General features: G+C 39.0%; 1 protein-coding gene across 12 annotated transcripts in view; it reads left to right on the forward strand.

Annotated features, from left to right (window-relative positions):
* IMMT (inner membrane mitochondrial protein) overlaps positions 1–15,933 on the forward strand; it is a 50,566-nt gene that overhangs the window by 25,762 nt on the left and 8,871 nt on the right. For 6 of the 12 annotated variants that reach the window (XM_080686514.1, XM_080686512.1, XM_080686521.1 and 3 more), the window contains 5 exons: positions 1,094–1,230; positions 7,053–7,156; positions 8,526–8,661; positions 9,435–9,564; positions 15,693–15,707. In XM_080686514.1, coding sequence (XP_080542640.1) covers positions 1,094–1,230; positions 7,053–7,156; positions 8,526–8,661; positions 9,435–9,564; positions 15,693–15,707 — 522 coding nt within the window. The remainder of the gene's footprint in view (positions 1–1,093; positions 1,231–7,052; positions 7,157–8,525; positions 8,662–9,434; positions 9,565–15,692; positions 15,708–15,933) is intronic. The other 6 variants (XM_080686515.1, XM_080686516.1, XM_080686522.1 and 3 more) reach the window with 1 other exon arrangement.

A 15,933-nucleotide genomic window follows, 5' to 3' on the forward strand; every position in this document is an offset into this window, starting at 1 on the left:
AAAAATCAATAAAATATATTAAAAAAAAAAAAAAAAAGAGACACGGAGGGGGGCAAGGAAGGGGGAGCAGGGAGCTAACTGGCAACCCAAGTATCCAGATACATGCCCTTGACTGGGAATCCAACCCATGACCATTTGGTGCATAGGCCTACACCCTAATCACTGGACACACTGGCCAGGGCTAGCTTTCTCTTTTTATCTGTGTCGCAGAGGTATTGTGTGTGGTTCATCAGGTTCCGTTTGTCCTCTAGCTTATGCTGCTTTTGCTCCAAGTCACCTTTTGTTTTTGTCTCAGGTACCAAATATATTTTCCTTTTTTTGGTCATCTGATATCGGATAAATTCATATTCTCACTGGCCTTCTTTCTTCAAATGACCATTTTTTTTCACTTTAGTATTGTATCTAAAATCATTCCTTGCTTTACTTTAAAACAAAAAAATTAGGTTTCTTTGGACTTCTGAAGCAGCAGATAGCAATGTTATCTCTTAAATACTGGTGTCTGCTATTTTCTGAGTTCTTTGTGGAAAACACTGTCCATTTTCAAGTTACCTTTTCTTTTTTTGTTTGCCTATTTTCTTGCTTGTCTTTTTCTTTTTCTTGTCTGCCTGTTATCTTCTATCTTGGTGACAGAAATAATTTACTGTGAATGTTCCTTCCCTACCTCTTTTTTTTTTATTATCTCTTTTTTCCCGTGGTTCTATATGATTATTTTTTAAAATGAAAAATGCCAGTGGTTATGCTGAACTTACAGCTTCTAATAGATGAAAGGGACTATAGTGCCCTAAATCTTGTTCCTCCCATTTGAAATAAATGCTAGCCGCCTTTAAGCATTTTTTTTCTTAAAATAACTCCCAAACACTTTTTATTTTGGAAAAATTTTAGGTGTACATAACAATAAAATAGTATAATGAATCCCCACAAATCTATCATCCAAATTCAATAATTACTAATTACGTTTGTTTTTTTGTTTTTGTTTTTGTTTTTTAACATTTTGGGAGAACTACAATGGAAAACTCAGTAGAAGAGTGAAAGTTTAAAATAAAGTCATTTGTGGGGGGAGTCTATTTTTTTTTAACTGTTCTTTTTACTTTAGCTCTAGCCAAGAGCTTAGAAGATGCTCTGAGCCAAACTGCTCACATCACTCAGCAGGCCGTTGTAGCTCAGAACGCTGCAGTCCAGGCCGTCAATGCCCACTCCAACATACTGAAAGCAGCCATGGACAATTCTGAGGTGAGCCCAAGACCTGTGGTGCTTAAGAAACTGATGTCTTCCTCCTAGCAGGGGCTTTCTCTCACTCAGCGAAGGTAATCTAAAGTAATTGTCTTTTAAAAAACAACACAAAGGAACAAGAAAGACCTTTAAATGTTCTCTAATGAATTTTTATGTGGTGTTTTATCTCACAACAATGATATGGTACACAAATTATTTCAGATTTGCTTTCATATCTTAATAGTGCTTCATTTGTTGTTTGCTTTCTACTTTTTGCTTTAAAATAGCTAATTAAAAAAAACACCTTTTCGTTTTGAGATACTTTTAGATTGACATGCAGTTGTAAGAAGTAATAAGGGAGATCCCACGTACCCTAAACACCAGTTATTTTACATGCTTATGCTGATTATTTAACTTATATTTAACATGTTAAAGGAAAAAGTAATTACATTGATTTAAAAATGTAATACTGGAACTCAGTAAGTTTCCTTTATAATTACATTTGTTGTAGTGTAACCCCCATCTTACTAAGGATGCCTCAAAAAATCAAATTATGGAGTCATTTATTAAAAGCCGGCGGCATACGAGGGAGCAAAAGCGCTCCAAACCTCGCAGCCCCGAACAGCTTGCCACATCTGGCTTATATTGGCAGAATATCACAAAGGTATCGATTACATCTTTGGGTCTGGAATGAGGAACCTGTTTTGCGAAAAGCATTCTTTACAGAAGCAAAAATTAAGCAAATTAGTTATCTAAAGTATTTACGAATCACTGAATCATCAGAAACACATTATCTGGGAACACCGGGGCAATTTAGAATAATTGTGCTGTCCAGATTCCGGGACCACTGAGTCAACCGAAATTCAGTTATCTAGCTACTGAAACAATTTGGGATAATTGAGCTGTCCTGGTTCTCAGAAGAATGTGCTTCAGTAACCAGTGAGATCACAATCAATGGGATATTCAAACCATCATCAATGGAGTATTGGGATAGCATACATAAGTTCAGAAAATCAAAATAACTTTTAAATGAGTACAGAACCCAAAACAGCAAGGTTAAAATATTAAACAGCAATTTTTACCCAAGTATGGTTGCTACCATACTTTACATTCAGTTATTTAGTACATAAAAATATATCTTGATACCAAGTCATTTAAATAATAAAATACGTTAACTGTAAATCTCATGGATCAGGAGGATCATGCATAATCAGTAAAGTTACTTTTTCACCATAACTATAGTTTTTAAAAAATTTAAATACACTTTACATTGTTTTAGTACATATATCACATGTACATATATCACAAAAGTGTACATATATCACAAAAGTGTTAAATTAGACATTTGACATAAATAGAAACTATAACCTTTGAAAACTTAAAGAAAATTCTGTTTTATTCAAAGTCCAAGGGGGAAAAAAAAATTCAGTCAGAGTTCAGTCAGGAAAGTGGAAACCACACAGAATATTTAATATGCTTGTTATACAAGCAGGTATGGGAAAGCTAGAAGTTGCATATCAGGAAGTTGGTTTCAAACCCAGGTGAGCCAATGTCTTTCAGAAGAACACTGGTTAGAAACTGTAAATAGTCATGGTACTCCTTGGGTGGAAGGCTACATAAGAGGGTATTTCCTCTTCCTAGTGAGCGCATAATGTGTAGTGCATGAGGATTAGAGAGTATGAAATCTACTGCAGTCCAGACTTTACAGCTAAAGAACACCTTGTAGTAGCAGTTAACTAGATTAGGGAGTATTAGCTAGTATTACAAAATAATCAGAAAAACGTATGAACAAAAGTTTTGAAATGTTATGGATTCCAACTTCTATTTCTTCTAGTAAAAGAAGCTACAGGTGCATGTGGGCTCCATAATATAGTGCATTACTTTATCAGAGCAGTGTTTGGAAACAGAGTTGGCTTGATGGCAGGAGAGTCTGGTGTCTGTTTCACAGGGCAGTTTATCTTTGGTCATCTAGAAATAGAAATACCTTCAAAGGGAAACACATTTTGGCCCCCAGGATGTCATTAACACTTACATGATTTATAAACCTTTTTGAGTTCATTATAAAGGACTCTGTTAATATAATACCAGGTGGCTCTAACAGCATACTATAGAGCCTTGGAAAATTTGATATACATGAAAAGATACTGCTATCGTCCAACCCAGCATCCTTTCTTTTTGTATTGATTTATTTATTTATTATTATTTTTAAAAATATATTTTATTGACTTTTTAAGGGAGAGGGATAGAGAGTTAGAAACATCGATGAGAGAGAAACATGGATCAGATGCCTCCTGCACACCCTCTACTGGGGTTGTGCCCGCAACCGAGGTACATGCCCTTGACCGGAATCGAACCTGGGACCCTTCAGTCTGCAGGCCGATGCTCTATCCACTGAGCCAAACCAGTTAGGGCCTTTCTTTTTATTTTTACTTTATTTTAAAAAATAATTCTTTATTGTTGAAAGTATTACATATGTCCCGCTTTCTCCCCCCATCGACCCCTCCAGGCCCTCACCATCCCATTGTCTGTGTCCATGGACCATGCATATACCAGCATCCTTTCTTAATGTATTTTATTTGGCAAGATGACTAAGGTGGCAATTCACTGAAACATCAACTTCATTATCCATACCAGGACATTAATTTGCTTTGTCATTTTGTAACAATTTACGTAGAATATAAAAACAAAAAAGTGAGATACAGAAGAAAAGTACCAAATATTTTCTCTAAAAGCTGGGATCCTTCTTTCTTTCTTTCTTTTTTTTTTTTTTTTTTGCTTTTTGCATTTTTTCTTTCTATAATTTTTTTTCTTAAAAATTTTACTTTCTTTTTATAAACCCTTGTGTCAAGGGCTGACTTTCTTTACTTTTCTTTCTTTCTTTCTTTTTTTTTTTTTTTTAATGATTTTTTTACAGAGAGGAAGGGAGAGGAATAGAGAGTGAGAAACATCGATCAGCTGCCTCCTACACACCTCCCACTGGGGATGTGACCACAACCAAGGTACATGCCCTTGACCGGAATTGAATCTGGGACCTTTCAGTCTGCAGGCCAACACTCTATCCACTGAGCCAAACCAGTTAGGGCGAGGGCTGACTTTCAGTAGATCGCAGCGAGGGAGCTGCTCTGCTACGTACGAAACCCGACCCAGAAGCCGGTCATCTACGAATGGTTTAGCACCAGGTTCCCAATGAACGTGCGTTGCGTGAAGGGCGAGGGGGCGGCCCCCTTTCTGGCTGCACCCCGTTTCCCAGGACTCTAAAAGCTGGGATTCTTAAACCTGAAGTTGGGTCTGTGGATAGAGTTCAGGGGCTTGAGGAACTTGGATGAAAAACATCTTTATTTTCCATAGTCTCAAAACCTTTTCCTTCAATTATGAATATCAGCAACAAACCACAGTTGTGTTAGCACTGCTCCTACCTTTGTCCCCAGCAGGAAGCACGGGTATTCCCAAATCACATTACAGTACTTGCAGATCCCTTGCAATAGGATCTATGCTCACCACTACTTCTAAGGTAGGGTATTTATTAGTCTTATCACTGGATCTTGGTTTCTGTTTCACAAAATTAAAAATTTCTTACGACAATATTTCAATGTAATTGAGTTCTTTTGTAATCTTATAGTTTCATTTTAAGCATTTAAAAATGGTATTCTGAGAAACTTTTTCAGATGCCCACAGTGGTCCAGTGGCAAGGTTAAGGGACTTGGCTCTTTAAACTTACCATTGACAATAGATGTACCTTTAAAATGGAGACCATGCTAGATTAGATGTCAGTGGGAACATAATGTGGAGAATTGGTTTTGAATGACCCAAACTAGAAGTGTTCCTTTTGCTGAGCCCTCTTCCCAAAGCCGCAGGCCTTGGGCTGCAGAGGCAGAACTACTTGTACTTCTTCCAAGGGTATAATATAAGTTGGGCATCCATGGCCCAGGTCACCTTACTGAAATGACAGTCATGTTCTGAGTGGGCAGCAGCCACTGCAGTAGCCCTCTTTGGGCAATTTGAAATGTAATTATTGGACCAATTCAGTTATTTTTTTCTAGATAAAAGTGTTTTGTTCTCTGATAATTTAGTTTGTTCCTGTTCATCTCCAGGGTCCTAGCACATTGTACTTTCAAGATAAGCCATAAAAAAGAGAAAAAAGAAAAAAAAAGATAAGCCATAAAGTAGTTTTGGTTCATATCTACACAGAACACATTCACTTGAATCTGTATGCACTTGTCAAAAGGAAAGAGAGAAAAAATATTTAAAGTAGTTCAGACAGTTCCAAATAACATTGCACTTACTGTGTATGTGATGCAGAATGTGGGGAGGAGGATGGGAGCTGGACTCATGCTTCCAGTGATCTGGGTTCTTGCATCTCATAGTGTGAGCATCTTGCTGCACTGAGTGTGATTATAGTGTTACCGATTGGGAGTGGGGTTTGGTATGATGTGTTTCCTAAATATGAGCAACTCTGCTCAGTTGAAGAAGTGGCAGTCAGTTCCAATGCTGCAACAAAACCATATTAGACCTGCCTAAGGAATTTTCAAGGGAAACTTTTATTTATACTAGTATATACATTTTATTTATCTATGTATATAATTCACATTCTATAAAATTCAGCATGGGAGGGTTAACATTGGTTGATTTTAACCTTGCAGATTATAGAGGACATGCTTTAGAATAGTGTTTTGGAGTAGTAAGGACCCTACAAATGCATAAACTTTTTACTTATCCTTAAACTATGATTTTGGTAGGCATACCCGTGCTTCATTGAATAATGATTTAATTAACAAACAATTCATGACAAGTTATTGTTCTTATTAACTTTTTCTGTCTTGTGTCTTCTTTTGAGGATCTAATAAAAATGCTTTTATGCACAGAAACAGTCTTACAATTTTGTTGGGGGCAGGGTAATGGGAGATGGTTCATGGATTTCTTTGAGCCTCACCATAAACCTTACATTAAGAGTGCCTACTCTGGCCCAGGCTGGTGTTACTCACTGGTTAGAGCCTTGGCCTGCACACTAAAGGGTCTCACTTTCTATTCCCGGTCAAGGGCATGTACCTGGGTTGCTGGTTTGATCCCTGGCCTCACTCCTCCCCCACAACCTTCCTCCCTCCCACTCTCTCTAAAAATCAATGGGAAAAATATCCTTTGGGTGAGGATTAACCAAAAAAATCCAAACAACAAGAAAAGAGTACCTACTCTGGATAATGATAATTATTGTATGTAACTTTTTACCTTTGAATTGAATGTCACTTGTTTCTGTATTTGACCCTGTTGGCCTGTACTATGACAATAATAGCAGTTATTCATGTTTACATAATTTAGACCTTTTTTTGGCACTGATGGTATTTGGCTCCTTCTATAGAATGTCCCAAAAATGTATACACACTTTAACAGCTGATAGTTCAATTATGAAAATGAAATGTATTTTTTAAAAAATATATTTTTATTGAGTTCAAAGAGGGAGAGAGAGATAGAAGCATCAATTATGAGAGAGAATCACTGATCGACTGTCTCCTGCATGCCCCACACTGGGGATGGAGCCTGAACCTGGGCATGTGCCCTGACTAGGAATCAAACTGTGACCTCCCGGTTCATAGGTAAAACTCAACCACTGAGACATGCCGGTAGGGCGAAAATGAAATGCATTTAATAAACACTGCCTTTATAATTATTCAAAGTGTACATATACATTTTTTGGAGCCACCCTATATTTTTTAAAAATTAATTTATTTTCTAAGTACATTTGACACACAGTATTGTATTAGTTTCAGGTGCCAGCATACTGATTAGACATTATAAATCTTACAAAGCAATTGCCCCAATAAAGCTAGTAATGAAAACTTTTTGTTTAGATTGCAGGTGAGAAGAAGTCAGCTCAGTGGCGCACAGTGGAAGGTGCACTGAAGGAACGCAGAAAGGCAGTAGATGAGGCTGCCGATGCCCTTCTCAAAGCCAAGTAATTACTCATGGACTTTAACAAGTAATTAGGGCCTCCTGGTGGCTTTCTTTGGGCTGGGTTTTCTTTGTATTGTCTGTACAGAAAGAGGAAGTAGAGAAACACTTTCCTCCCTCTCCACCTGTTCTTGATTTATATTGGTATTAGGAACACAAGTTTAAAAATGAGAGATGAAATGAAATATAATTAGGCCAAAATAAATTTGACAGAAACCTGTAAAAGAGATCTTGTGTGAGAAGCAGTTTTTCTTTGGGTTATTGCTTAGGTGATGCTTCTCCACAGATTTACTGAGCTTCTGCCATAATTTCAAGATTTTTCTTGCATATTTTGAGCAGTTTTATTAGAATTTAGAGAGTATCTCACAATCTCTTTGCCTTAATTATCAAAGTAGTTATATATAAATATAATGGGTTAATTTTATACCATCTTGACCTCAATTTCTGGAGGTTGGCTAAAACTAGGATCAAGCATGCAAACCAAATACAAGATCAACCTCTGATGATGGAAACCTACTTACATTTGAATAAAGGTTCTCATCAACATAATGGAAACGTTATATGTCATTCAAAATTTTGCTGTCTTCCTTAATGCCTATTAGGAGATTTACTAGTAAGACATTTGCTTACATTACTCTAGACCAGGGATGGGGAACGACCAGCCTATGAAATCATTTGGTCTGCTCCTGCCCAGGCATTAGGGGTGAGTTAATTAAATGTTCGACCAAAGATAGCAGGCTAATTTTAAAGTTGCTAATTTTGTATGGCCTGCGAATGATGTTATAAAGTAACTAAAAGGCCCTTGGCAGAAAAAGCCACCCCTGCTCTAGACCATGAATCAGGGCTCTGGGTCTATGTTTTGTGGTGGGCAGACCACAGTCTCTGGCTTGTGAAACATTCTGAATAGTGAGGTCTCCCCGACACCAGCTACTTGTTCATTGAGCTCTTTGGCCTCCTCCCTTGCTTTTGCCTTCTTTACACTCTCTCATTGGCAGAGGAGTCAGCCTAATCCTTGCAAAAGCCACCATGTGGCAGGCACTGTGCCAGGCTTATGAATTGCCTCTGATCCCTGTTGATGCAAGCGTCCGAAGCAAAGGAGAGGCTGACCTGGGAGCAGAATCCAGGTCTTCTGGTTTTGCGGCCTCTGTCTTTCCTGTGCACTATGCCACTTCCCTGGGTCCCTCTGGGAAGTCTAGCTTCTGACCGAGGTGTTTTCAGTTGTTGGCAAGAACAGCTTCTCTGCCTACTGACTGAGAAGGCATTGAGTAATTATTTTTCCAAAAACTTTAAACAATTGAATGTTGTATTTAAACTCTTTAAAAAAGTTGACAAGGAATAATACTAAATCTTTGTTTTGTTTTATTGGTTTTCAGAGAACAGTTGGAGAAGATGAAAAGTGTAATTGAAAATGCAAAGAAAAAAGAGGTTGCTGGGGCCAAACCTCATATAACTGCTGCAGAGGGAAAACTTCACAACATGATAGTTGATCTGGATAATGTGGTCCAAAAGGTGGGGTTTTACGTCGCTTACAAGTATATTTTACTTTTAAATGTTATCCTTTAGACAAAAGATTTTAAAAATTCAGGAAAATAATAAATTCCTACTATATCTGTCCCTTTTCCCCTGCAAAGAATATTAGTTGTTACAGATTTTACAAACTTGAGTTGGACACAAAGTGGATTGTTCAGTATTGTTATTTTTTTTAATTTTTTTAAAATATATTTTATTGATATTTTACAGAGAGGAAGGGAGAGGGATAGAGAGTTAGAAACATCGATGAGAGAGAAACATCGATCAGCTGCCTCCTGCACACCTCCCACTGGGGATGTGCCCGCAACCAAGGTACATGCCCTTGACCGGAATCGAACCCGGGACCCTTCAGTCCGCAGGCCGACGCTCTATCCATTGAGCCAAACCGGTTTCGGCCAGTATTGTTATTTTTTATAATAGGTAACATTTTTGGTTATGGTTGTTACCACTTAAAGAAAATTTCCATTTTAGCAGACCTTCCTCTGCACCTGTGATCTGTGTGGGTAGTTTCCTGTGAGCCAGAGAAAGAGATACACGGGCACAGTGGGCTGGGAGAGGGCTTGCCCGCGGTATTGGAATAGAATTAGAAGGAAACAAAGACATGGGTTTTGTTTCTTTTCCTGAGCTTTAGATTTCTCTGTATATATTGTTTATATATTCCCAACCAAATGTAAAGAAATAGATGAATATAACTTCTGTGTTTTAGAACGTGTTTTTGTCACTTTAACCATGTAACCCTTGTGTTTGTTCAGGTTGAAGCAGCTCAGTCTGAGGCTAAGGTTGTGTCTCAGTATCATGAGCTTGTGGTCCAAGCCCGCGATGACTTTAAGCGAGAATTGGACAGTATTACTCCACAAATCTTGCCAGGGTGGAAAGGAATGAGTAAGTATAATTGAAGTGTTGGCACTTTTCTTTTTTCATTTTTAAACAACCGACAGACTAATTTGACTTCAACTCCATTCATCTAGTCCAAACCCCTCTGACATGCATACCTCATTTGGCATATAGTATAGTGTTTTCAACATTTTATTTTGGTCACTGGTGTGACAGGTAACACACCTGTGACAGAACTCTCATGGTTTTAGCCATAGTGAACACAAGTTCTAGCCAGTGTTTGATTCCAATCTGGTCTCTGCTACTCAAAAGAAAAAAGTTGTTTTGTTTTTTATTTTTTATTTATTTGTTTATTTATTTATTTTTAAATATATTTTTATTTATTTCAGAGAGGAAGGGAGATAGAAATATCGATGATGAGAGAAACATCAATGGCTGCCTCCGGCACGTTCCCCACCAGGGATTGAGCCCGCAACCTGGGCATATGCCCTTGACCGGAATCGAACCTGGGACCCTTCAGTCTGCAGGCCGACGCTCTATCCATTGAGCCAAACCAGCTAGGGCTGTTTTGTTTTTTATTGATATCCAAGTGAGTGAGAGTGATATTATAACCTTGATTCTGTTATAATATTATATATATGTAAAATTCTTCAAAACCTTTGGTACTTTAAAAATCTTCATAATGAATTAAGGTGCCTCTTACTGCTCTGTGACAACACTGTGGTTGAGAACTCCCCTAGGGACACTGCAGTGAGAAGGGAATTGGCTGTGAGGCTCTTGCCTTGTAAATGGCTCAGATTGCAGGGAACTTTGATGGTTAAGCACTTACACAGTGTACCTGTAGGGAATATATTTCATTTCCTGAAGTGCTCTTCTGTAGGTAGTAAGAATTAGAGGTTACCAGTCTCAACAAAATCAAAATACTACTTAAATGTCAGTGTCTGTTAGAAACTGAACATCAGGTAGGACTTGAAGAACTGGTATTAATGTGTCAAGGTTGCATCATGGAACCATGGCTGGTCCAAGGAGCTAAGGTGAAAAAGACCAGTTCAGGGATTTTGTCTGCGTCGTGGCCAGTCAGGCAACTTTAATGATAAGGTTTTCAAAAATTAACTCAGACATTTAGTATTTTTATCAGTTTATTGACTTAAGAAGGAGATATCAGACTTATGTTAAAGACAAAAATAAAAGGAGGAGAAACACACATAGTTCAATCTGGGAACAGTGGTTCTTGTTTGGACAAGAGGGTAGTGTGGACAGACTACCCAAGCAGGTAAGTGAAGCCACTTCTGCACATTTCCCTCCTCAATTTCTCCAGGGCTGTGCTTCATTGAGGTAACTGTTACCACCCAGAGACCTTCCCTCTTCATCTTACTCCAGAAGTCACTCTACCACATTACATTATCTTATCTTTTTGAAATTCTTACTTACTGGTTTTTGTGTATCTGTGACATTGGAATACAGTGCGGAGTCTCGGTTGATTGAAATAAATGCAATAGGTTGAAAGGGCAGGATAGGGACAGGCTGTGTCTGTGGAGAGTTAGTTATGAGTGCTATCCCTAGGAATTTGCATTCTCTCATTTAAAATACTGCCTTTGGTCTCACTAGGCTAAATTCTGCTAATTTTTGCATGTCTGGCTCATTGTTTAAAGTATTACATGTCTACTTTTTCCCCCTGATTAACCCCTTCCCCCCCGTCACTCCCATCCCCCAGCACAGTGGTTGGCAAACTGCGGCTTGCGAGCCACATGCGGCTCTTTGGCCCCTTGAGTGTGGCTCTTCCACAAAATACCACGGCCTGGGCGAGTCTATTTTGAAGAAGTGGTGTTAGAAGAAGTTTAAGTTTAAAAAATTTGGCTCTCAAAAGAAATTTTAGTCGTTGTACTGTTGATATTTGGCTCTGTTGACTAATGAGTTTGCTGACCACTGCCCCAGCACATGCCCTTACCCCCCTACTCTCTGTGTCCATTGGTCATGCTAATATGCATGCATACAAGTCCTTTGGTTGATCTCTTGCCACCCCCCCACCCCCCCCCCCGAGGTTGGATAGTCTGCTCAGTGCCACCTTGTCTCTGGATCCATTTTTGTTCCTCAGTTTATGTTGATCATTATATCCCACATATGAGTGAGATCATGTGATATTTATCTTGCTCCGACTGGCTTATTTTGCTTAGCATAATGCTCTCCGGTTCCATCCATGCTGTTGCAAATGGTAAAAGTTCCTTCTTTTTTATAGCAGTGTAGTATTCCATTGTGTAGATGAACCACAGTTTTTTAATCCACTCATCTGCTGATGGGCACTTAGACTGTTTCCAAATCCTAGCAATTGTAATTTGTGCTGCTATGAACATAGGGGTGCACATATCCTTCCTGATTGGTGTTTATGGTTTCTTGGGATATAGCCCTAGAGGTGGGATTACTGGGTCAAATGGGAGTTCCATTTTTAAGTTTTTGAGGAAACTCCATACTGTTTTCCACAGTGGCTGCACCAGTCTGCATTCCCACCAGCAGTGCACAGGGTTCCTTTTTCTCCACATCCTCGCCAGCACTTGTCGTTTGTTGATTTGTTGATGATAGCCATTCTGACAGGTGTGAGATGGTACCTCATTGTTGTTTTGATTTGCATCTCTCAGATGATTAGTGACTTTGAGCATGTTTTCATATGTCTCACGGCCTTCTGTATGTCCTCTTTCAAAAAGTGTCTACTTAGATAATTTGTCCATTTTTTTATTGGATTGTTTATCTTCCTTTTGTTAAGTTGTATGAGTGAAGTTTTTAACTTTTTAAAAATTCTTTTGCTGGTTTTGAAAATGCCCATTGTAAAACATGAAAACATTAAAGCAGTTGTTCCCAACCCAGTCATTTTTGTTACCCCACCTTCCCTGAAGGACATTGGCAATATCTGAAGACATTTTTATTTGCCACATTGGGGGTTGCTACTGGCATCTAGTGGGTACAGGCCAGAGATGCTACTACATATCCTACACTCTACAGCCTAGCCCCTCACAACAAAGAATTAGCTGGCCAGAATGTTAGTAGTAACGAGGTTGAAATACATGGCATTAAAGAAATGTATCATATACAAAGGGAAAGTCCCCTACAATGCCACCTCTGAATTTTTCTTTTTTCTTTTTGCACAACCTCCATTTAATGTTTTATTAATTTAATTTAATTTTTTAAAAATATATTTTTATTGATTTCTGAGCGGGGGAGAAAGATAAAAACATCAATGATGAGAGGGAATCATCGATCAGCTGCCTTCTGTATGCCCCACACTGGGGATCAAGCCTGCAACCCAAGCATATGCCCTGACCAGGAATCGAACCACGACCTCCTGGTTCATAGGTCAACTCTTAACCACTGAGCCACTCTGGCCTGGCAGTTTCCAAAAGATTACATATTCCCATAGTACAAAATTTAAAAGGGACAAATGGCCTCTGGTGAAGTTTCCTTTTTTGTGCCCACAGCTACAGTTTTCCTCCCCATTACTGAGTTCTTGTGTATCTCTGGAGATAGTGAAGTATTCCGCTATTATCCCAGCCCTTAATAGATATCCTCGCCTCTGGAATCTGAGCTCATTTAAGACCTATCCCAAACATGTTAGTACTGGTTTGTGTTACCAGTTATTTTACTTTTATTAGTCTTATTTCCCTAAGTTATAAATGTCCTGGTGATATTCATGTCTAATACTTTTTCTGTGTTCTCCATAGCTGAGCATAGTGTCAAATCCTATATAATAAAAGGCTAATATGCAAATTGTCCCCTTGATCAGGAGTTTGACCAGAGGGTAGGGCTGGCCGGCCAACTGCCCTCGGCCCCTCCCCGCCGTCAGCCAGGCCTGATGGGCCCCGATTGGGGTCGGCTGCCCAGACCCCACCCATGCACGAGTTTGTGTACCAGGCCTCTAGTATAAAATAATAGCTAACATCCTTGAATGTGCCGTGCCAGCACGGCCATGGGCAAGCCTGAACTCAGCCCCTGTTCCCCATACTCAGTGTGCCACACCAGCACAGACAGTTTCGGTGAGCCTGAGAGGGGGCGGTGAAGGATTGAGAAAAGACATACAAGAGAAGAAAGCTGGGTCTGGGTGGGATGCTGTTCTCTCTGATGGAGAGCTAGCGACAGCGCGACAGGCTAGCAGACTACAAGCCGAGTCTTTATTTTATAGCCAGTTTCCACAAGGCAAAGTAAGGGCATGGTCAAGATGTTTATAACATTCTCGTGCGTTTCAAACCTACTCAATTACATGCACCTGATCAAGCTTTGTTTACTTGCTGCACCTCCCTCAGCCCATATCACTCAGCCATGTGGGACCACAGGTTCGGACCATTGGTTCAAGGTTACAACTATAGCCTTTGGCTGTAATTGTGCTGGGACTTGCACGTGGCTTTGCCGCGAGAGGATCGTGCCCTCTCATTAGTCCCAGGCTTGAACCTGTCCAAACGCTGTAGCCGCTCTCCACACTTGAGCATTAGTTTATGTCTAGCACTGTGTTCTAATTGCTTCACTGGTATCAACTTATTTAAATTTCATTATAATCCTAGGAGGTGTTGTTGTTATGCCCATTTTATAGATGAGAAAACACAAGTAATTTGCCCAAGGTTGGAGATAGAGCCAGGATTTCATTCTTACCCACTAGCCTCACTGTTCTCTCTGCCTTTCAGGTTTTTGAGCAGTGATGTGATTGTAATAAGGAGGAAAATTCATTTTTATGAGGTTGAGGGTATAGGGAGGGATGCCTAAGGACAAGGAAGCTAGTTAAAAGCTGTTGGAGTAATCTGAGGGTGAGTGATATGCGCCTCCTAGTATGTGTGCCAGGAGCACTGAAAATGAAGAATAGGAATAAAACATCATCGCAGTCACCTAGCGATTGATTTGTTGAACCACAAGTTATAGTATCTTGTGAAGTTGATTATGTGAATACTTCCTGATCCAACAGTTCAACTCCTAGATAGATATGTGATCTGGAAGACTCACATGGGTGCCAGGAGAGTCGTGAAAATGTTCTTAGCCGCACTGTTTTTAAGAGCAGAAAAACTGGAAACAGCTCAGTGTGCCTCACATATAGCAGTACAAATGAATGAACCAGAACTATATCTGTCTCTCAAATGTAGATGTTAAAAACAAAGAGTTGCAGAAGAATACATAGAGTAGAATACCACTTATATGAAGCTTAAGAATGTGCGGAACAAAACCATGTATTGTTTAAGGATGCATACATATGTAAAGTATAACAAAATGAATGGTCAACACCACTGTGGGGAAAGGGCGGGGGAGCCATTAGGAAGCGTGCTGTTTCCAGGATGGGAGGACAGGTGCAGGCTGTAAATTGTATTCCCAGGGAGTATCTCCTTTATTGCTTCAACACTAGTATATATAGGCACATTTACTAGTATGTGCCATGTTAAGACTGACATATTATTTCTAACCAGATTTCTGGTTGAATATCAGATTGAGTGGCTGAAATTAAGAGTTGTTTTGGATGAGAAATACCTGTACTTGAACTTTTTGGATCCAAGGGTCATACCCAGGATGTAAGAAGCTCATACTGAGAGGCAGGAGAGCTGTGGTTCCCTCTGCTGGCAGCTGTCCACACAGCGGTGCTGGTGCCCGTGGTGGGGAGTATCGTCCAAACTGTGCAGTGTGTTCTCCTCACCATTGAATCAGGCGGTCTTGGCTCTTAGTGTGATTTGTACAGATTCAATGCAACTTTCATGTGAGCTCACGGTTTTCAGATTTCCAAGGAAGAAAGATCAACTTCTTAATTATTTGAAATGTTAGGAGAAGCCTAGTACTGAGAACAGAGTCAGGACTGTGTCGTCGTGAAATATTTTATGAACTAATGCCAATGGAGGGTGGGGTGAGAGTTACAGCTTCTGTGTTAAAAACTAAATTGATTGCTTTAGCAAAAATAGAGATGAGTGCCTAGAAATGAAAACTGCTTTTAACTCCTCTTACTTTCTAAGATGTTAAAATTTACCTTGATTTGTAGTTTTACAGTCCTTTAAATTTTTAGGAAATAAACTATTATTTTGCTTCCCAATATTAAAATATGTTTTTTTCTGTTCGTTTCTCATTCCTTCTTGTTTCCTTTGGGATATTTCTATTTAATTATTAATTATTAATAGCTGAAATATGTATATCTTTTTTAAAAAACTTTTTCTTTTCTTTTGTAGCTATTTCTGACCTAGGTGAGTAATTATGTGTCTTTTATGTTTCAAGGCTTTTGAGTCTTAAAAGACTGAAGTCTTTTTGTTTTGCTTATGATTCTTACACTATACCATCTAAATAATATAAAGTAGAATTATGTTGCATGTGAGAAATCTGATTTGGATATTTTTGTCATCCATGTTCTCTCATCTACAAAAATGTTTCACCAAGTGATTGGAAACCTGTATGGGTGTGTGTATGTTTTAA

This window comes from Plecotus auritus (genome assembly GCF_963455305.1).
Source record: "Plecotus auritus genome assembly, chromosome: 8".
In the NCBI taxonomy this organism is placed as follows: Eukaryota; Metazoa; Chordata; class Mammalia; order Chiroptera; family Vespertilionidae; genus Plecotus; species Plecotus auritus.